At 38.5% G+C, this 24,119-nt stretch overlaps 1 protein-coding gene across 1 annotated transcript in view; it reads left to right on the forward strand.

Moving 5' to 3' along the window:
• NWD2 (NACHT and WD repeat domain containing 2) overlaps positions 1-24,119 on the forward strand; it is a 209,464-nt gene that overhangs the window by 61,218 nt on the left and 124,127 nt on the right. Inside the window, exon 2 of the mRNA XM_003128911.6 lies at positions 19,858-19,946. Coding sequence (XP_003128959.3) covers positions 19,858-19,946 — 89 coding nt within the window. The remainder of the gene's footprint in view (positions 1-19,857; positions 19,947-24,119) is intronic.

Below are 24,119 nucleotides of genomic sequence, written 5' to 3' on the forward strand. Positions count from 1 at the left end.
TAATGTAATGTATACATATATCCTTGCACTTAAATGCTTCAATGTATGTTTCCTAAAAATATTCTTATATGTCCACAATATAGTTATCAAAATTGGGAAATAAACATGAAGTCAATATTATCTAATCTGTAGATCATATTAGAATTTACCATTTGCCAAATAATACTGGATCATATGTTGCATTCAGCTGTCCCATCTATAGCCATCTTTAACACAGTACAGTTCCTTAGTCTTTATCATTAACATTTTTGAGGAGTATACTTCAGTTATTTTGTAGAATGCCTTCAGTCTGTTTGATGTTGCTTCGTGATTAAATTTATATTATTCTTTTTTGGCAGGAGTGTTACAAAAGTGATGTGTTCTCCTCAGGACATTATATTGGGAAAAATATGATGTTGATTTGTTCCATTTCTGATGATGTTAGTTGATCATTTGGTTAAGGTCGTGTCTGCCAGGTTTCTCCATTACATAATTATTGTTAATGTCCCCCAACCAGAGACCCCCAAGAACAGACCTCTGGTTGATCAAAGTTGGGTTTATTGGCTCACACCAACTAGGGAGGGTGCATACCATGAGGAACCATGGGGCAGCTCAGTAAGAGTGTATTAAGAGGTGCCTCTTGTGTATACATACCACATCTTCCTAATCCAATCGTCTGTCAGTGGACATTTGGGTTGTTTCCATGTCTTGGCTATTGTGAATAGAGCTGCAATGAACCTACAGCTACATGTGTCTTTTTTAAGGAAAGTTTTGTCCAGATATATGCCCAAGAGTGGGATTGCTGGGTCATAAATTAGTTCTATGCATAGTTTTCTAAGGTACCTCCATACTGTTCTCCATAGAGGGGGAGGGAGTGGGATGGATTGAAAGCTTGGGGTTAATGGATGCAAACTGTTGCTTTGGGAATGGATTAGCAATGAGATCCTGCTGTGTAGCACTGAAAACTATGTCTAGTTACTTATGACAGAGCATGATAGTGAGCGAAAAAAAATGTATACATGTATGTGTAACTGGGTCACCATGCTGTACAGTAGAAAAAAATTGTATTGGGGAAATGCTAAAAAAATAATAAATAATAAACTAGAGGTGCCTACATCAGGTTTGGACTTTTATGTTCAGTTATTGGGAGGTCTCAAGGAAGTGTAATTTTACCCTGAAGTGGGTATTAGTAAAAATTGGGCAATTTCACTGTTGGTTGTATTAATTATTTGTACATAGGAGGCAGGAGGAATGGAACAAAGCTAAATAAACCTGTATTTGATAAAGATGCAAAACTCATGTCAGTGTGGAGAGGAGGATGCTGGCCAATTTTTGTGTTTGGACGGTATCATTTTTTTTTCTGTGTCCACATGTCATTTATGGAATGGTTCTGTTTTTGCTTCATTCCAACATGGTCATAAAGCATCTAGCGTTGGTGCAGCATGAAATTATTTGTAATCAATAAGAGAACACCATCACCTAGGTGTGAGAGCCAGATCTCCCATTCGATGATAGGGACTGGTTTTTTTTCCCAACAATTTTCTTCCTTTGTAATTAGTGTGAGCATCCCTCCTGAGGTAGGTAGATGGGTAGACAGGTGGGTAGGTGGCTGGGTGGATGAAATTACAGATGGAGGGGAAGGGAGAAAGCTCTTCCTCATAATAGAAAATTAATAAATGTAAACGATGATGGAAATAGAAAATCATACTCACCAACCGTAACAATTTTTGCGGCAGGGATTTTCAATAGATGCTCTAACTTGTGGGTGGAAGGTTGAAGAACAGCAGGGCATTATATGGTCTCAAAGTATTTCTGTATAAGATGCCTATCCATTACAAAAGAAAAAGAGTTATAAAGTAGAAAAAGTTTAATCACTCTGGTGTGATGGTGGTGGTGGCACAACCAACTTTTACTGAGAAGTTACTGTGTGAGAAGGACTTGATATTTAATCTCAGTGGAGTAGAGGATGTGGACATTCTCTGAGGTTTTAAAGCCTCCTGATCTAGTCCTAGGATGTGCACTTTATGTTTCACCAAGCCAGTATTCAAACCCAGGATTGTTCTGAACAGCCATGCTATACCAGCTCTTTCCCATGTATGCTGTCACTCAATTTCCCTTTAAATGTCTCTCCTTTGCACCTTTTCTTTTCTTGCTGTATTCTCTTTTCCTCCTGTATGGATTACTGCAGCTCTTCCAGGCAGTCCTTCCTATTCCAGTTTCTTGCTTGTCAAATCCGCCATATGAAATCTTTCCCTGTGTGCCTTTCCATAAAAGCACCCCTGCCATGTCACCACCCTGCCTACTTCAACAGATCCAGGCTCCTCAATTTCAAGACCCTCCGCGGTGTGGTCCCAGTAGCATAACTGGTTTTCCATATTCCATCAGGAAGTTTTGTTCCTAGACCACTGCCTCTTTCTCTAAGAAGCTCCAGGTTTTCTCCATCAGGAAAGCTCTCTTTTCTATTCTGCTCTTTTTATGAATTCTGCTTATTTTCAGAATCATAGCTTCCACCAAGTCTTCCCCCAACTTGGTCCTCAAAATGAGTCTGGGGTCTAGAATTGTTCCATTCAGTTTAATATGGAATCATTTTCTGTTTTCCACAGGCACTTTAGTTTTGACTCTTTCTAAAGCAAGCTCCTTTGTGTTGGGGACCATGCAGTGTTTCCTTTAATTCTCCACCCCCAGTGAGTGCTGGGTACTTGTGGAGTCTGGACAAATGGAGGATTGGCTGACTGATGAATTACTGTAAATGGACAGTTTGCCCAGGTGCAGGTAAACCCCTGTCAGTGAAGGGCAGCTGCACTTGGACGTGGTGCGAAAATGTTTTTCTTGTACTTGTCTGAAGTGTATGATGAATTGCTTTTGTGCTGAATGTTCCTCTTTATGTCCTCTCTTCTTTCCCATTTGACTATGAGAAATAATTCCTGTTACACCCTCTAAATTCCCAGCACACAGAGGAACCTCAAAAGACTTGTGACTGTGGGCCTGATTATCATATAACCCCGTATATTGTACAACAAACTATATTACTTGATGTTCTTCCAACATATCATGAGCATCTTAAGCTGTCCCCATTTTGCTCATGCTGCTTCTCTTCTAGAAGATATTTCCTCCCTTCAACCTGAGAAGATCTTGTCTGTATGTCACTTCCTAACTTAATTGTCATCTTCTCTGATAACCTCTCCTGGATCATAGACAAAATTAATCATTCCTCTCTGTCAGCTTCAGTGACATTTTACTTATCCCTCTATTCCAGAATTTACTCTGCACTACTGGGAAATCCCATTTTGGGCTGACTGCTATCTAGCCCCAGTATGCATGTGGCCCCAGTGGGAATGCTGAGGACAGGGCTGTGTCTCATGTGTCTTTTATTTTGAAAGAAACACCATAGCAGCCAATAAATTTTAATGTGGCAAGCCCTTGTGAAGAATTATATATGAATGAAGTCATTCTAGTGGAGTGTGAAATTCAAATTATATCAGAATGAGTAGATCTGAAATGCCACATATAGTTCTTACTGAGTGTTCTTTAAATAGACTTTAATATGAAAGGAAGAGAATAATTAGAGATATGCTAATTTGAAGAAATTTGTTCTCAAAATTACAAAGAAATTAAAAACTCTGAAGTTACCAATTTTGTAGTAATTTCATTTACTGAATCATTTTGAAATAAATATGAATTATTTTTGAAAAGTACTTTGATATAACAAAGGACAAAGAAATATTTAAGTTTCTTCAACTATATGCATGGTTGTAACATTAATATCCAATTTATTGGCTACCTTAGCAATTTTAGCAAGCAGGCTGAACAAAGAACAAAGCTACTCAAAATATTATTCTCTAAAAAAATGAACTAAGATTTTCATTCTCATCATGCTAGTTTTATCTAAGATTTTTTAATTCTATCTTAACCCCGAAACAGTATTTTATGCAACTAGTTTTTTATTATAATGACATACAACATTATTTTATATGTACAATATTCTATTGTTTTCTTTGGACATATGCCCAGAAGTGGAATTGCTGGGTCATATGTCAGTTCTATTTTTAATTTTTTGAGGAACTTTCATATTGGTTTCCATAGTGGCTGTGTCAATTTACATTCCCACCTGCAGTGCATGGGGTTTACTTTTTCTACACATCCTCACCAACACTCACATATTTTCTTGTCATCTTGACAAAAGCCATTCTGACAGGTGTGAGATGATAACTCATTGTGATCTGATCTTCATTTCCCTGATGGCTAGTGATGTTGAGCAGCTTTTCATGTGCCTGTTGGCCATCTGCATGTCCTCTTTGGAAAAATGTCTATTCAGACCCTCTGCCTATTTTTTAATCAGATTTTTTTCATTGTTGAGCTGTATGGGCTATTTGTATATTTTGGATATTAACCTCTTATTGGACATATGATTTGCAAATATTCTTTTGTTGATGGTTTCCTTTGCTGTGCAGAAGATTTTTAGCTTGATGTAGCAACTAATTTGTTTTTAGACTTAGCTGTATATTCACCAGTTTCTTTGCACAGAGGTACTTCTTGCAACTCAAACTATACATTTAGGACAATTTTTCTTCTACTTGAAATATATTCTTTAAAATTTCCTTCTAAAGAAATAAGGTACAGAATAGAGAGCACAGAAATAAACCAACAATTATATAGGCAATTAATCTACAACAAAGGGGGGAAGAATATACAGTGGGGGAAAAAGACAGTCTTTTCGATAAAAATGGTGCTGGGTAAACTAGACAGCTATATGTAAAATAATCAAACTGAACTACTCTCTCATACCATGGACAAAAATAAATTCAAAATGGATTAAAAAATTAAATGCAAGGCCTGAAGCTATAAACATAGAACGAAAAAAAATGTAGGCAGTAAACTTTGTTATCAGTCAGTCTCAGTAATATTTTGGGGGGATATGTCTCCTAAGGTAAAGGAAACAAAAGCAAAAATAAACCAAGGGGACCTAATCAAACTAAAAAGCTTTTGCACAGCAAAAGAAACTGTTAATAAAATGAAAAGGCCACCTTATAGCATGGGAAAAGAAATTTGCAAACAAAGTATCTGATAAGGGGTTAATATCCAAAATATACAAAGAACTTCTACATTCAACATCAGAAATAACAACTTGTTGGGGAAAAATTGGGAAGAGGATCAGAATAGTCATTTTTCCAGAGCAGACATACATATGGCCAATAGGAACATGATTAAACATCATTAAACATCAAGGAAATGCAAGCCAAAACCACAATGAGATACCACTCCACACCAGTCACAATGAATATTCTCAAAATGAAAACAAGTGTCAGTGAGGATGTGAAGAAAAGGGAACCCTCTTGCTGTAGGTTGGAGTGTAAATTGGTGCTGCCATGTGCAGAACAGTATGGAGAGTCCTCAAAAAATTAAAAATAGACAACGTTATCCAGCAGTTTCACTCCTGAGTATTTATCCAAAGAAAATTAAAACACTAATTCAGAAAGATACATGCACCCCTGTACTCATTGGAGCATTATTTATTTACCATTGCCAAGATAATGGAAACAACCCAAGTACCCATCAGTAGATGAATGGATAAAGATGTGTGTGTGTGCATGTGCACACGCATGTATGTGTTGTGTGTATAGTCCTCACAATGGAATATTACTCAGCCATAAAAAAGAATGAAATCTTGCCATTTGCAACAACATCGATGGACCTAGAGAGTATTATTGTAATTAAGACCAGTCAGACAAAAACAAATACTGTATGATTTCACCTACATGTGGCATATGAGAAACAAATGAACATAACAAAACAGAAGCAGACTTATAAATAAACAGAGAAAAAACAGGTATTCACCAAGAGGAGGGATATAGGGGGAGGAAAGAAATGGGTGAGAGAGATTAAGAGGTACAAACTTCCAGTTAATAAATGAGTCACAGTTATGAAATGCACAGTGTAGGGAATAGTCAGTAACTATGTAATACCTTTGTATGGTGACATAATTAGGCTTATCATGGTGATCATTTTGAAACAGAGAAAAATTCACTATGTTGTGTAACAGAAACTAATGTAGTGTTATGAGTCCGTTACACTGCAAAAACAAATTCATAGAAAAAGAGATCACATTTGTGGTTATCAGAGGTAGGGGAGGGTGATGGATAAAGATAGTCAAAATGTACAAACTTCTAAGATAAATACTAGAGAGATAATATGCAACATGGTAAATATAATTGATGCCTTTATATATGAAAGATAAAGTGAATCCTAAGAGTTCTCATCACACCCACACAATTTTTTTCTATTTAATTTTGTGTCTATATGAGCTGATGGGTACTCATTAAACTTACTGTGATATCATGATGTATATAAGTCAAATCATTATCCTCTGCACCCTAAACCTGTACAGTGTTGTGTGTCAAGTATGTCTCAATAAAATGAAAAAAAAGGCAGTAACTCCTTGCTTTTCTAAAAATATTCTCTTTTGGACTTTTTTTGAAAGATAACTGTTGTTTATTCTAGGCTGATCATTTATTCCTCTCTCAGCATAGTGAAGATAATATTACACAATCTTTTGGCTTCTATTGGTGATGCCATGTCAGTTGAAAAAATATATTTGTTTTTATGTTGTTGATAATCTTTCTCTTCCTCTGGCTGTTTTTAAGATTTTTCTCTTGCTCTTAGTGTTTATTTTCACTAAGAAATGGAATTTCTATATTTATATGGGATTCTAATATTTATCATGGCTGAAGTTTGTTCGCCTTCCTGAATCTAAACTCTGGAATCTTTCAACAGATCTGAGAAAATACCTAGCCATTATTTATTCAAGTACTGCCTGCTTCTGATCTCTCTTGTCCATCCTTCTAGAACTTGAAAGATGAATGCTAAATTTTAGTATATTATCTATTTCTACTAACCTGTCATATTTTTCATTTCTTTGTCTCTTTACTACATCCCAGATAAGTTATCCACATGTGTCATTCTGTTCACTTAATCTTTTTCAGCTTTTTATTCTATTGAGGTTGTTTTGCTTGTTTTCTGCTTTCTGCTTTTTAGGGCTGCACCCCACCACCTATGGAGGGTCCCAGGATAGGGGTCAAATTGGAGCTACAGCTGCCGGTCTACGCCAGAGCCACAACAACTAGGGATCCAAGCCATGTCTGCGACCTATACCACAGCTCACGGCAATGCCAGATCCTTAACCACTGAGCAAGGCCAGGGATCAAACCCATATACTCATGGATCCTAGTCAGATTTGTTTTTGCTGCGCCACAACAGGAACTCCCTCCATTGAGTTTTAATTTAAATATTTGTAATTTCTAAAGGTATCTTGGGTCATCTCTATTGTCTTGTTTCTCATCAATAATTTAGTGTATCAATGAGTGGATTTTTTTCATTTTTTAAAGTTTTATTGAAGTATAGTTGATTTACAATGTCGTCATAATTTCTGCGGTACAGCAAAAGGACTCAGTTATACATACACACATATCCATTCTCTTTCAGATTCTTTTCCCATGTAGATAGATTATCGCAGAATATTGGGTAGACTTCCCTGTGCTACATAGCAGGTCCCCGTGGGCCAATCATTTAATATAACAGTGTGCATATGCCACTCCCAAACCTCGAGACCTCCCCCCTACACCTGTTCCCTTTGGTAACCATAAGATTTTCAAAGTCTACGAGTCTGTTTGTTCTGCAAATAAGCTCATTTGTATCCTTCCTTCTGATTCCACATATAAGTGATAGCATGTGATGTTTTTCTTTCACTATCTGACTTCACTTAGTATGATAATTTCTAGGTCCATCCATGTTACTATAAATGGTATTATTTCATGCTTCTTTATGGCTGATTAATATTCCATTGTATATATGTACCACATTTTCTTTATCCATTTCTCTGTTGATGGACATTCAGGTTGCTTCCACGTCTTGGCTGTAAATTTAGCCTTTATTATAAATAGTGCTGCAGTGAACATTGGGCTGAATGTATCTCTTTGAACTATAGTTTTCTCCAGATAGATGTCCAGGAGTGGGATTGCTTGATCATATGGTAGTTCTATTTTCAGTTTTCTGAGGAACCTCCATATTGTTCTTCATAGTGGTTGCACCAATTTGCATTTCCAACAGTGTAAGAGGGTTCCCTTTTCTCTGCACTCTCTCCAGCATTTATTTTGATTGTGGCCATTATGGCTGGTGTAAGGCGGCACCTCAAAGTATTCTTGATTTACATATCTCCAATAGTGATGTTAAGCATATTTTCATATGTTTTTTTGGCCATCTGTATGTCTTCTTTGGAGAGATGTCTGTTTAGATCTGCCCATCTTTTGATTGAGTTGTTTCTTTGACATTGAGCTTCAGGAGATGTTTTTATATTTTGGAGATTAATCCCTTGTGAGTTACTTCATTTGCAAATATTTCCCTCATTCTGTGGGTTGTCTTTGTTTATGGTTTTCTTGGCTGTACAAAAACTTTTAAGTTTAATTAGGTCCCATTTCTTGGTTTTGTTTGTATTTTCATTACTCTAGGGTGTAGATCTGAAAAGATATGGCTGCAGTTTATGTCAGAGAGTATTCAGCCTGTTTTCCTCTAAGAGTTTTATACTATCCAGTCTTACATTTAGGTCTTTAATCCATCCTGAGTTTATTTTTGTGAATGGCGTTAGAGAGTATTCTAATTTCATTCTTTTACATGTAGCTGTCCAGTTTTCCCAGCACCATTTATTAGAGAGGCTATCTCCTCTCCATCACATATTCTTGCCTCCTTTGTCATCGATTAGTTGACCATAGATGTGTGGGTTTATTTCTGTGTTTTCTATCCTGTTCCATTGATCTCTGTTTCTGTTTTTGTTTCAGTACCACACTGTTTTGATGACTGTAGCTTTGTAATGTAATCTAAAGTCAGGGAGACTGATTCCTCCAGCTCCATTCTTTCTCAGGATTGCTTTGGGTATTTGGGGTCTTTTGTGTTTCCATACAATTTTTTAATTTTTTTTGTTGTTCTAGTTCTGTGAAAAAATGCCTTTGGTAATTTGATAGGGATTGCCTTGGGTAAACTTTTGACAAGTTTATTCTTACATTCCAAGATCATGGTATATCTTTCAATCTGTTTGTGTCATCTTTGATTTCTTTCATTAGCATCTTATAGTTTTCAGAATATAGGCTTTTGTCTCTTTGTGTAGGTTTATTTCTAGGTATTTTATTCTTTTTGATGTGATAGTAAGTAAGATTGTTTCCCTAATTTCTTTTTCTGATCTTTCATTGTTAGTATATAGAAATGCAATAGATTTCTGTGTATTAATTTTGTATCCTGCCACTTTACCAAGTTCAATGATGAGCTCTAACAGTTTTCTGGTAGCATCTTTAGGATTTTCTATGTATAGAAAATGTCATGTCATCTGCAAACAGTGACAGTTTTACTCCTTCCTTTCCAATTTGGATTCCTTTTATTTATTTTTCTCCTCTGATTGCTGTGGCTAGGACTTCCAAAACTATGTTGAATAAAAGTGATGAGAGCAGACATCTTTGTCTTGTTCCTGAGCTTAGTGGGAATTCATTCAGCTTTACACTGTTGAGAATGATGTTAGCTATGGGTTTGTCATATGTGGCCTTTATTATGTTGAGGTAGGTTCCCTCTTTGCCAATTTTTGGAGGATTTTTATCATAAATGGGTGTTGGATTTTGTCGAAAGCTTTTTCTGCATCTATTGATATGATCATATCATTTTATTCTTCATTACACAATGGTGTATCACACTGATTGATTTGCAGATATTGAAATATCCCTGCATCTCTGATGTGGTGTATGATTCTTTTAATGTATTGCTGGTTTCAGTTTGCTAGTATTTTGTTGAGGATTTTTGCATCTGTCTTTATCAGCAATATTGGCCTGTAATATTCTTTTTTTTGTGGTATCTCTGGTTTTGGTATCAGGGGTGATGGTGGCCTCATAGAATGAGTTTGAGAGTGTTCCTTCCTTTGCAATTTTTGGAAGAGTTTCAATAGGATAGGTGTTAACTCTTCTCTAGATGTTAGATAGAATTCACCTGTGAAGCCATCTGGTCCTGGACTTTTGTTTGTTGGAAGTTTTGTTTTGTTTTGCTTTTTAGGGCCATACCCACAGCACTTGGAAGTTCCCAGGCTAGGGGTCAAAATGGAGCTACAGCTGTAAGCCTATACCACAGCCACAGCAACTCGGGATCCATGCCGCATCTGCAACTTACACCACAGTTCATAGCAACACCAGATCCCTGACCCACTGAGCAAGGCCAGGGATCAAACCCACATCCTCATGGATACTAGTCTGATTTGTTTCCACTGCACCACACTGGGAACTCCTGTTGGAATTTTTTTAATCACAGTTTCAATTTCAGTATTTTTTATTGGTCCATTCATCTTTTCTCTTTCTTCCTGGTTTAGTCTTGTAAGATTGTACCTTTTTAAGAATTTCATTTTTATAATATACCCCATTTGGTGATGGTATATATGTTGCTGGACTCAGTTTGCTAGTATTTTGTTAAGGATTTTTGCCTCAGGGTTCATGAGGGATATGTATTGGTATGTAAGGTTTTGTTTGTCTTTTTTCTTTTGATGTCATTGTCAGCTTTAAGATAACATAGCAAAGAATAAGTTGAGAAGTGTTCCTTCTCTATTTTCTAAAAGTGTAAGGGATTGTTTCTTTAAATATTGATATAATTTATCAGTTAAATACTCTGAGCTGGTGATTTTCTTTGGAAAGATTTTTAATAAATAATTTGAAATTTTTAACTTTTTATAGATCTCTTCATATTTTCTTTTCCTTGATTCAGTTTCAGTCATTTCTATTTTTGAATTAGTTCATTTTACTCAGGTTTTCTAATTTGTTAGAAATAATTATTGTACATAGTATATATACACCCTTATAATTTTTAAAATTCTGTAGCATCAGTGTGTCATATTGCTCCTCTTTCATTCCTAATTATGATAATTGTCTTCTTTTTCTCTTTAATCAACCTAACTGAAAGTTTGTAAATTGTATTGATCATTTAGAGAACCAACTTGTGGCTTTATTGATTCTCTGGGTTTTTTAGGTTTTTTTTTTTCCTCTTTTCTGTTTTCTTCGTTCAGCTTACTTTGAAGTTCTCTCTTCTTTTTCTAGTCTCTTTTTTTCTTCCCAATTTCATTGACATATAATTGACCATACAGCACAGTATAAGTTTAAGGTGTACCGCATAATGATCTTGAAGTGATTATGATACTAAATTTAGTGAATATCCATCATATAGTAAATAGATACAAAACTAAAGATATCAAACAATTTGTGTGTGTGATGAGAACTCTTAAGATTTATTCTCTTAACTTTTTTTTTTTTTTTTTTTTTTGGTCTTTTTGCTATTTCTTGGGCTGCTCCCGCGGCATGTGGAGGTTCCCAGGCTAGGGGTCCAATCGGAGCTGTAGCCACCGGCCTACGCCAGAGCCACAGCAACACGGGATCCGAGCCGCGTCTGCAACCTACACCACAGCTCACGGCAACGCCAGATCCTTAAAACCCACTGAGCAAGGGCAGGGACCGAACCCGCAACCTCATGGTTCCTAGTCGGATTCGTTAACCACTGCGCCACGATGGGAACTCCTCTCTTAACAACTTTTATATAACATACAGCAGTGTTAAAATATATTTATCATATTGGACATCACATCTCTATTACTTATAACCTAAACTCTGGAGTACAACTTAAAGTGTCTGACTGCCTTCATCCAATTCCCCTCTGCCACCACCCCCACCTCTGGTAACCACAAATCTGATCTCTTTTTCTATGAGTTTGTATGTTTGTTTGTTTTTGAAGTATAATTGACCTTCAACACTGTTAGTTCCCCTTACACAGCATAGTGATTTTTTTCTGCACATTTCAAAATGATAACCACAATAAGTCTAGCTATGATATGTCACCACAAAGATATTTAGTTATTGACTATACTCCCCACACCATACATTCATACCCATGACTCATTTATTTTGCCACAAAAAGTTTGCACCTCTTAATGTCACTCACCTCTTTCTTCCTGCCCCAACCTCTGGTAATCACCCGTTTGTTATCTATCCTTAAGTCTGTTTGTTATGTTTATTCATCTGTTTTGTTCTCTAGATTCCATATATAAGTGAAATCATAGACAATGTTTGTCTTTATCTGTTTGACTTAATTCATTTAGCATAGTACCTTATAGGTCCATCCATGTTGTTACAAATGGCAAGATTTTAGTTTTTAAAAGGCTGAATAATATTCCTGTCTGTCTGTGTCTTCTTTATCGATTCATCTATGAATGGGCACATTTAGGTGGCTCCAATATCGTGGCTATTGCTGATAATGCTGCAATGAGCATAGGAGGGCATTATCCCTTCTAATTAGTGTTTTTGGTTGAATACCCCAGAGAGAAATTGCTGGGTCACTTGGTTGTTCTATTTATAATTCTTTGAGGAATCTCCATAGTGTTTCCATAGTGGCTACACCAATTTACATTCCTACCAACAGTGCACAAGGGCCTCTTTTTCATCCTTGCCTTCAGTTATGTATTGTCTTTTTAATAATAACCATTTTGACAAGTGTGAGATTATATTTCACTTTGGTTTTGATTTGCATTTCCCTGGTAATTAGTGATGGTGAGCATCTTTTCTCCTATTGGCCATACATATGTTTGCTTTCTTTCATCTTTTTCTAGTTTCTTAAGGTTGAAGCCTAAGTTACCAATATTAGGCATTTCATTTCCCTGTAGGTGTTTAAAAATACAGGTGTTTTTCTAACCACTGCTTTAGTTGCATTTCTTAACTTTTGACAAGCCAGGAGTAAGTCTTCCCCTCTCTACCACTGGATCTGTGTGGGTTGGAGAACACATGCAAAGTTTAGCTAGTGTTTAAGTCTGTCCCAACTGTTGCTTTACACTGAACCTTTTTATATTTCCACCATCCATATACATGGCTCAAAGTCAGCCAGGAGCATGTTGATAGCTTTCAATCTTTCTTATGTTGATGGGTAGCCCTCCTTAGCCAGGAATTTGCAGAGAGCTTATCATTATCAAGGCTTTCTATGGCTAAATTATTTCCTTAATCTCCTTGATAAATTTGAGTGAAGCTACAGGTTAGGTGAATCACTGGGCTTCCCCATTTGTCTGCTTCTGAGGCCACTACTGCTACTAACAACACTGATGGACGTGGAGTTTTCCCATGCTCAACTCCAAATCAAGTGAGTCCTCTTTGGCAAGGATGGAACTGATGTGCTCAGCAAGACCCTCTCTGATGTGGGGTCTGGGAGAGGGAATAGTTAAGGGGGGATGGGAGAGACTCCAGGCAAAAATTTCATTGACTCCCACTGTTCTTACCCAAAGTTCAGTTGTTTTTTATTAACAATCCCCTCCCACTTTGTTTCATGTCTTTGGTTGATTTACATTAAAATGCTTATTTTGAGGCGTTCCCATCGTGGTGCAGCAGAAACAAATCCGACTGGGAAACATGAGGTTGCGGGTTCGATCCCTGGCCTCCCTCAGTGGGTTAAGGATCCAGCGTTGCCATGAGTTCTGGTGTAGGTTGCAGAAGTGGCTCAGATTCCAAGTTGCTGTGGCTCTGGTGTAGGCCGGCAGCTCTAGCTCCAATTCAATCCCCAGCTTGGGAACCTCCACATGCAGCGGGTATGGCCCTAAAAAGCTAAAAAAATAAAAAATAAATGCTTATTTTGACAATTTTGTCCAGTTTTTTTCTGGCTTTGCTTTTTTTTTCCATTTTTTTTAAGTTTTATAGAGGTATAGTTGATTTACAATGTTGTGATAATCAGTTTTGTCCAGTTTCATTACTGCTTGTTGGGAAGAGTATTTGCTAAATCTGCTCCTCACTGTGCTACACTCTGTCATACATTTCGTGACATCTCCCCGGATTCACACATTGCTATTAATGCTGTCCACAGAGTCAACTGTTACTTAAAAATGACAGTGGATTTTAATTTATTTTGGCTTTATGGAGATAAATTAATTCTTTAGTTGGGTTTAATTACTATTTTAACTATAATAGCATCTACTTGCTCATTTATTGGGTACTAGCCATGTACTGCGATCTGCTCTAATTTCTGTGCTATAAAGATATATGAGGAAGTCCCTGTCTTCTATGAATTCACAAATAGAATGGGGAAACAAAACTAAAAATAAATAATCATAATAAAGTACAATACTGATTTCATGCTGTTACAGAGGGGTGAGCAGGGCATACCTATCTCTGACTAGTAAGAATTTACAAACTATGCTGCCTTTGCCTGGGACTCAGGAGGGTTGGAGTCTGCCGAGCAAAGGGGATACAACAGATAGGAATTCTAAGCATGGAAAGCAGTATGTGTAAAGACAAGGCTCAGGTGCAAGTAATATCTGAAAATACCCTGGAGGGCACATGGTAAAGAGCCGTAGAAGATGGAACTTAGGTCAGGGTTGCATTTACACCTGCTAAACATTCTGGCCTTTATCCTCTGGGCCACCAGATGCCAACCAAGGTCTTTAATGAGCAAACTAGTTTTCACTTTTGTCTTAGAATTTATCTCTGTAGAGCATAAGACTATGAGGGGAGGCAGATAACAAATCAATCAAGTAGGAGGCTCTTGGACTCTTAAGGGTTGAGAGATGGTACAAAAATAGAGGGGAGCCAAAAAAAAAAAGCAGCCAAATTAAAAAGATGTTTATGATAAAACTGACAGGATTTGGTAATATTAAAATAAGGAATGGTGAGTGTAGCTGGTCAGGCATGCAGAGGACTTGGAGAGCATGGAGAAGAGGCAGCTCTGGGAAGCTCCCAAACAAGAAATCAAACCAAACAGCAACAAAAAAATGAGGTAGAATGTCCACATGATTCACTGGCTAAGGGGCCAGATAGAAAGGAAGAATCCAGGCAACAGCAAACATACAGAGACTTGGGAAGCCAGACTGGAATGACAGCTGGGAGTGGATCCTAACTATGTTTTCTGAGATGCCAAGAAGGAACTGACTGATGTCCATGCTCTGCAGTTTGGGTAAGGCAGGGGCAGTAAGAGGTTCCAATCCAACATGGTCATTTGGGCACTCTTATTTTTTCAAGTTTTATTGGAATGTCATTGATTTACAATGTTGTAATAATTTCTGCTATACAACAAAGTGATTCAGTTATACACAGACACATATCCATTCTTTTCCGAGTCTTCTCCCATACAGGTTATCCCATAATATTGGGTAGAGATCCCTGTTGACCGTCCATTCCATGTACAATAGTGTGCATATTTGGCACTCTTATTTTTAATAAAAAGTTGGAATTCTAAACCCTACTCGAAGTGGGATATAATGATATTGACTGATAATTCTCCCCTAAGTAATGTTCTTTGTGTCGATAATTCAGATACTGCACAGACACCATCATTAACTCAGAAATCATAGAGGAATTATTTAGAAAGCAACTCTTCAAAAACCTACTGGTGCTGCCAGAGTGTTAATGCATCTTTTCAAAGCATTGAGAGCTGGGCAGATGCAAATGGATGAAATGACTGTAAAGAATAAATGATGACATACCTTGTCTTGATCTACTCTTTTTTAAGAAGTCCCTTTTTATATGTGACATTCTGTGACTTAACTTTTCCTATCCAGGACATTCTAGTGTTTTTTTTAATTGCCAACCATCCAGGTTTGCTGTCAGTATGAATCAGGTTTTTCATATAATTAAGCCGGCTTATCTGTCACCCATCATAATTAATCCATTCTATTTTAATTACTTTTCCATTTCCAGAGCCAATCATCCTGCATTAACACAAATATGGGAAAATCTGAGTCATTTTTGTAATATAATAACAGAATGCCTGTCATACACTTTCCTCACATTTTTAAAAAAGGTTCAGCATAATTTGATAAAATATATTACTATTTTACCAGAAACATAGAAACCAGAAATCAGCAGTTGGGTTCATTCACTTACTTCATGAAGCCAACTTCCTAACCCTATCATATATTTCCCAGAATTTCACAGTCTTGATTCTCTACCCAACCATTGACATATTGTAATGTAGGAAGCCTTTCTCTTTCTGGAGATAATTGCAGAGCAGCATTGCCTTTCAGCTCATTTTTATCGCTGGTGCATGTGTGGGTGACTTGAATCCCTGGGAATGCAGCCACAAAAGAGAAGGAAGAAAGTTCTGAGTCTCAGCTCACATGGTAGTGACAGAGACAGAGAGTAAACAAACGTCATCAGTAGTGATGAAGAGTAGGAAAAAAATTTTTTTTTGTCTTTTGTCCTTTTAGGGCCACACCTGCAGCTTATGGAGGTTCCTAGGCTAAAAGTCTAATCAGAACTGTAGCCGCCAGCTTACGCCAGAGCCACCGCAACGCCAGATCCAAGCCACATCTGTGGCCTACACCACAGCTCACAGCAACGCCGGATCTTTAACCCACTGAGCAAGGCCAGGGATCAAACCCGAAACCTCATGGTTCCTAGTTGGATTCGTTTCTGAACTCTCAAGTATGCAAAGGATTTAAAGAAGGTGGTATGGAGTTCCCGTTGTGGCTCAGTGGTTAATGAATCTGACTAGGAACCACAAGGTTATGGGCTCGATCCCTGGCCTCGCTCAGTGGTTTAAGGATCCAGCATTGCCATGAGCTGTGGTGTAGGTCACAGACGAGGTTCGGATCCCGTGTTGCTGTGGCTCTGGTGTAGGCCGGCGGCTACAGCTCTGATTAGACCTCTAAACTGGGAACCTCCATATGCCGTGGGAGCGGCCCTAAAAATGGCAGAAAGACAAAAAATATAAAAATAAGGTGGTGTGATAGTGGTTCTGTAGCTGGAGGGTTCAGAAGGCCTCCCTGAGGAGGTGCATTAAAGCTGACACTTTTGAATGGCAGGAGATGCCATGAGGTGATCACAGGACTAAGCATACCAGGAGGAAGTCACGGCTAGAGCAAAGGCCGCCAGTGAGAATGTAGTCCAGGAACCAAATGAACACCATTGCTGCTGGGGTGACCTGAACAGGGCAAGTGGGAAGAGATGAGGGAGAGAAGATTGAAAGTAAGGAATGTGGATTTCATTCCTAGTTCCATAAAGAGCTGCTGAAGAGAGGGATGTGATCCAATTTACATTTTTACAAGATCAGTCTCACTGCTCCCTTCGTGGAGAATGAATTGAGGGGGGGCAAGTGTGGAAATAGAAGGATAGAGTCCAGATGAGAGATGAGCTTGGTCTTGTACCAGAGATGCAAAGAAGTAAATTAGGATGTGTTTGGGCAGATGGAGCAAGATAACTTATTAATGGGTTGGCTGTTGGGGGGGGTGTATTACAGAAAGGGAAAAATCAGTCACGGATAACTCAGATTTGTTTGTTTCATAAATACTAGGACCCCAACATCCTTTAACCGTTTGTGGACATTATTCATCATTTTCAAAGACTGATTCTTTGCACAGTTGCTTATTTTCCACAGCTAGAACAAAGGATAGCATTTGGCTTGCTAGAGTCAAATCCAAGTTCTCCAACTTAATGGTCATACGACCTCAGGCATGACTCTTAACTCCTTTATATTTGTCTCCACTTATTTAAAAAAAAAAAGTGAATAATTTTACTTCTTTCATAGGGTCATTGACAGAAGTGACTAAGGAAATAACACACAGAAATATTTAGCACAATACTAGTCTACAGTAAGCACCCAGTAAATGTTATACTGTATTTCTGTCTTAGCCTCCTATTGCACATTCAGGTTTCAGTACCCAGTAATAAGAGTTAAAATATTTTTTTTTTTTAGAGCAATTTATTTTTTTTTTTTGTCTTATTTATTTATTTATTTATTTATTTTGTTGTTGTTGCTATTTCTTGGGCCGCTCCCGCAGCATATGGAGGTTCCCAGGCTAGGGGTTGAATCGGAGCTGTAGCCACCGGCCTACGCCAGAGCCACAGCAACGCGGGATCCGAGCCGCGTCTGTAACCTACACCACAGCTCACGGCAACGCTGGATCGTTAACCCACTGAGCAAGGGCAGGGACCGAACCCGCAACCTCATGGTTCCTAGTCGGATTCGTTAACCACTGCGCCACGATGGGAACTCCAGAGTTAAAATATTTTTAAAGAAGTTTCTGCTCATCATAATTTTTTCATATTACTTGAATATTATTTTTTTTAGAATATCTTACCAATAATCTTTGTTTAATCTGTTCCCAAATTCCGCATCTGGTAGCATGTCTTCATTTTTAAAGTGTCTTTGTTATTTGGGTTTTAAACATCTGTAGCCCCTTTTAGAGAGATTGAATGTTATCAGCTTTACTGAGAAGTTTGTGTTTTCAGCCTGTAAAATGGGGTGAGGGAGGATGGCCATCTGATCCCAAAATTATATAAATCATGTAAAAGCTTAGTCCACTGCCTCCAAGTGCTGTCACGGCACTCGGGCGCTGCTCAGGTGACGCTCCTCCTCTTGCCGTGGATTCGGTCCCTGTGGGATCTGTGGTGGGAAAAGACCCTTCTTGTTTGAATCCCAGGGTAACCTGGAAGATCTGGTGTTGAATCTTTGGCTCCCATGTAAACACGGGTTCCTATCCCTCTGTCAGGCTGCTTCTGCATCTCAGACCCTGGAGGTTGGTTGTTTACATCTCAAAGCAGGCTTGAAAACAGTAGGAAAGGAGAGTAGGTCAACATGGCATATGGTTGAATTTGTATGGACAGATGTGCTTGAGAATAACAAGGACAGTCTTTCAAATTGGTTCCTTAGGAATAAGTGTGGTATGCAGATGTTTCCTAGTTACGGCTGGGATTGAGGTACATTTAGCAAAAGGTACTTTATGTGAGATAACACATTAACCTAATTTTTAAAAAGCTCTGCTTCTCCTCTTAAGTTAGTTCAGTGAGGAACAGCCTGTAAGCATCTTACAGCAGCGTTATCATTGAAGCAGCTCATCGTTCAGCACAGGTGGCTCTGGAATCCCTTTCTGTGCAAAACATTCAGCATCAAATACATACATATTCTGCACCACTTCTGGTTTTAGGTTCTCTGTTATATTTTTTAATGACGTGTTATATATATGTTTGTGTGTGTGTGTATATATATATATATATATATATATATATTAGAATTCTCTGATGGCTCAGTGGGTTAAGAATCCACCATTGTCACAGACATGGCCAAAATATATATATATGTATGTATATACATATACACACACACATATACATATATTTACACACATATATATTACATACCTATAGATATACATTCATGTGTATATACACATATATTTATTTCAAAGCTTTTACACACTGTGGCACATGTAAAACAATCCCCTCTCTGATGTAACAGGTCCCTAAACCCAGGGTGGAAGATGTTAAGCCACTGGCCAGGCCAGTCTACCATGTGAGGAATCTGCTATTTGGGATGTTGGCTTCCACAGTTTCTCTCTCCTGTTGTGCCGATTGCATAGAAGCTGGACTGAATCTTGTAAAAGTAGTATTATTTCTGAATACTTTAGGAAATAATGAAAGTCTGGGCATTTGGGGAAAATAAAGAACTAATCAGTGTGTGCGTGTGTTGTTTACACTTAATGAGGATGAAATAGCTGAGAGTCCTACAACTTTTCCTTCTACTTCTTCCAAAGACGGTGTGGTTGTGGCTATGTACAGGCTCCAAGTGAGGGCCTATGTGGGTGTGAAGAATTAACTGCTAATTTCCAGATCTACCAGCACCCACAGAACTTAGAGAGGGGCTCCCATCCATCCTGCATTCTTGGTAGAGGGTCTCAGGTCCCCTGCTCTGTTGAGAGCAAGTCCCCTCCGGCAGATAGCCCATCACTTCACAATGCAGCACCCCAACTTGATATTAATGTTAATATTTATTTGTAAGCTTTTTGTCTAGAAATATGTACATATATGGACATAACTCACTTTCTGTGTGTTTGCTTTTCTACCACAGACACGGGAGCAGAAAGACAGGCACTAAGAGAAAATGTGTATCCTAAACTGAGAGAATTCTGCAGAGAAAACTATGGATTAGAATTTCAGGTAACTCTGATATAAATTTCATGTTTAATTATGTCAATTAAATAACTAATATCTAATTATGTCAATTAAATAGCTAGTATTTGTGTCTTGTCACAACTTGAATGTTAGAAAAGACAAGTTCTGAGCCCCCTACCTGACCCCAAATTCATTTTTTTAAGCATTTCCTTCATTTCATTTCATTTTCTGGTGAAAAGAGACATCAGAAATGGAAATGAACTATTTAGTCATTAATAATCTCCACTAATATCAGAAAGGGGAAGGTTTCTGGGCACCTGCCTTTAAGCTAGTGTCTCTAGAAATATTCTCCATCTTAAAATTGGGGCCAACTTTCTCACAAATGTTTCTTTTTAGCAGCTTGGCCAGACCTAGCCTTCTATCTTAACTTTTAGTTTTTATTCACATTGTAGAATATCCTTTTTCCCAAATATGTTGGGATTTACCATTCACAAAAAAAAAAAAAAAGTAGCCTTTCAAGAGACAGTAACTATGTGTGTCATTCTGGCATTTGTAGACCTCATTGATTTGGTCACCTAACAGAAAGGTACTCGAAGACACTGGGCATATCTTAAGACATCCAAAACATTTTGAATTGGTTCCTGCAACAGATAGCAGCATTTAGTCAAAGTTTCTCACCTTCCTTTGCAATGAACCTCTTAACTCTCCAGTGTTAACATAACTACCTGTTTACATTGTTCAGTGAGGAAAATGGACCAGAGGTTTGTGGCGGAAGAGTGCAAAATGTGCCATTGTTAATGGAAGAACATTTCCCCTCGTTTGTTTCCTCCTGAATGCAGTTGACCCTTGAACTATGGTGTGGGTTAGTGTGCTGAACCTCTGCACAGTTGAAAATCCACATATAACCTTGTAGTCATCCCTCTGTATCTATAGGCCCTCCATTTTTGCAGGTTCAGCCAACCATAGATCATTTCGTACTGTAGTATTTACTATTGAAAAACATGCACACGTGGGTGGACTTACACAGTTCAAGTCTGTGTTATTCAAGGGTCAACTGTAAATATTTCATTAAGGCCTTTTAGTATGAGATCTAAAGTAACAGACTCAAAATGACTTCAATCTCAATGCACAGTATCGGTTGGCATCAAGCCATTATGACACATGTTGAATAGTTACTCATAAGTCACTGTTTTACTTGAAAAATTATGAACTTACATTCCTTGTTGTGAAGTCAGCACTGCCTTCTTCAAGGAATCTGTTTCCGCTGATAACAAGGTCTCAGCTATTATAAAAATTGTGATATGTCAAGATTACCAAAGACGTTGACATTCCTTAGGGATTCAGTTACTGTAAAGAAATGTGTCCAAGAATATTAATCCCCTGTTTGTGTGTGTTTGGGTTTGCCTCACTTTTGTCAGTAGAAGGTTGAGCTACAGCACTAAAACATGGTATTGATGAGGATTAGTTGAGGGGGGAAAAAGAAATATTTTGTAAAATTATAAGTAGGCACAGGACAGATAAGGCCAAAGGAAAACTGTAAGAGTCAAGGTCTGTAGAATAAATTGATGGCAAAGATCATTCCAAGCAGTATTGAATCAGTCTGTGAGCCACTAGACAGTGGCAGAAACAGCACTGAGTAAAGTATGACATGGAATTGAACCCCAGCTCCTGACTGTGAGTAACTTAACCTGTCCACTGGTCCTTCAGTTCAGTGTCTAAAATGGGGCTGGTGACAGCTTACCCCTCTGAGGTTGTGTTTAGAATAAAACAGGTGAAGTTGCATTTACTTCCCGTCTTCTAAGCTCAAGTATATAGTATCTAAATCTAAGAATATGCTTATTTAGTATAATCTTTTCTGATAGGTTGATTATAGATCTGTCCGAGGCTGATTACTAGTGAGATGGCTCTCTCTCAGCTTCAGCAAAACGTGCCCAAAGCTTCATGGAAACACCAGTTTACCCATGCACTGGACCCAGGAAAAATGCATTTCCTCAAAATATTCAGACATGCGCATCTGTCTCATGCCTTCTTGCCTTCACTGCCCTCACCTCCTACAGTGCTTTTCGGTCTGGTTCTTCCCCTGCTTCCCAGTCACTCTTCCTGTCTGATCGTAGGTCATGTCCCTCCTTTCCTCACCCTCTTCTCTTCAGCTGTGTGACCACCATTTGGTTTGTTGAACTGCAAACTCATCCCCATGTAAGGATTTTGCCCTGGCTCTTCTTTCTGTAGGAATGCTCACTCCTTCTTCTTCACGTGGGTACTTTCTTACCATCCTTCAAGTCTCCACTGAAATGTCACTTCTTAGAGAAGCTTCCTAATGACCCAATCTAAAGTAACCACTTATGTGTGCTCGCTTTTACATCATCCCGGTGTATAGCATGTGTCAAGGGTGGATATTTTTCTTGTTTACTCACTTTTAGCTCGCTTCTTGTCCTTGCTCCCACTACACTGTAAGTTCCACAAGAATAGGGATTCGTCTGCCTTCATGACTACATTCCTGATCCTAGAATAGTGCCTAGCATGTAGTTAAACTCTGTAAGAATGATTTGAATGATTGGCATCTCAGCCCAAACATTACTTGCTTAAAGAATCATTCTCTGATTGTCTTATTCCTCCCAATTTATGCCATGTCCTCTGCTCCACTAAAGTCCTATAACTCCCAATCAGCCAGCTCATTCAAGAAATCTTTGTTGGAGTTTCCTGGTGGCCTAATGGTGAAGGATGCAGCATTGTCGCTGCAGTGGCTCAGGTTTCATCCCTGGCCAGGAAACTTTCACATGCTGTGGGTATGACAACAACAACAACAAAAATCAGCAACATGCTAGCCAGCATTCCAAGTGCTGGGAATAGAGGAAAAAAACAATCAGACCTTCTTCCTGAGGAGCCTCCAATGTCAGTCAGAGGGGCAGACAGTAAATGGTAAATTCCAGTGGCAATAGATGTATCTTATGGAGTACATGCTTTTAAGACAACTGACACACGATAAAGGGAGGTAGGGAATGCCAGGTGGTCAGAGAAGGACTCAGTATTAAGACAGATTTTTTTTTTTGTCTTTTTGTTGTTGTTGTTGCTATTTCTTGGGCTGCTCCCGCGGCATATGGAGGTTCCCAGGCTAGGGGTCGAATCGGAGCTGTAGCCACCAGCCTACGCCAGAGCCACAGCAACGCAGGATCCGAGCCGCGTCTGCAACCTACACCACAGCTCACGGCAACGCCGGATCGTTAACCCACTGAGCAAGGGCAGGGACCGAACCCGCAACCTCATGGTTCCTAGTCAGATTCGTTAACCACTGCGCCACGACGGGAACTCCAAGACAGATTTTAAGTAGAGATTTGCAGAAAGTGGTGGAGCGCATCACACAGCTGTTTTGGGAGGAGATTTCCAGCCTGAGGCAACCAGGAAGGTCTGGGGTGGGAAAGTATTTAGAATATTCTGGGAACAGTAAAGAAGCCACATGGAGGTGGAGTTGAGAAAAGGGAAATAATTGTAGATGACCTCAAAGGCAGATCATACAGAATCTAATGGACTAAGATTAAGGATTTAGAATCTTACTAAATAAGAAGGAAAAGAGTGACATGATGCGATTTACATTTAAGAGGTTCACCCAAGGAGTTCCTGTTGGGGCTCAGCAGGTTATGGACCATATGTTTTTAACTCTGTGCCTATCTGGCAGACTGTTTTCTAGTAATGCCTTTATTTTTTTTCATTTAATGAAAATGCACCAGCCTATGTGAACTTTAACTAATTCTGTGGTAATATATGTAGTTGATTGTTCAGAGATGGAAACACTGAATGGAAATAATGTCAAGCCTACTCAGAGCAGAAAATACGCAAGACTCAGAGTAAGACAGTGTGTTTAAATAGGATATTATTTGATTTGCCAATGTTCAGTAAGGGCCTTTGGCTACAGAGAAGAGGGTAGAAAGGAAGAACAAGGGAATAAACAGGGAAAAATAAAAACAAACTGGGGCAAAAGCAGCTAAGGACCTAGTAAGTAAAGGGCTTGTATTACATGCACAAAGGTCGTCCGACTTTCCTTTCAGATGTTTCCTCTCCATTTTCACTGCCGAGACCCTGACCTAACCCTCACTGCTTCAAAAACGTTAGATGAACTAAGAGGATCCTAACTTATCTTGTTCTCAGCTTACCCTCAGGAGGTTGCAAGTCTTGAGGAAGAGATGAGTTCTCTCTTATTTTGAAGTCTCCAGGGCCTGGAAG

The sequence above is a fragment of the Sus scrofa genome, chromosome 8 (assembly GCF_000003025.6).
Source record: "Sus scrofa isolate TJ Tabasco breed Duroc chromosome 8, Sscrofa11.1, whole genome shotgun sequence".
Lineage (NCBI taxonomy): Eukaryota > Metazoa > Chordata > Mammalia > Artiodactyla > Suidae > Sus > Sus scrofa.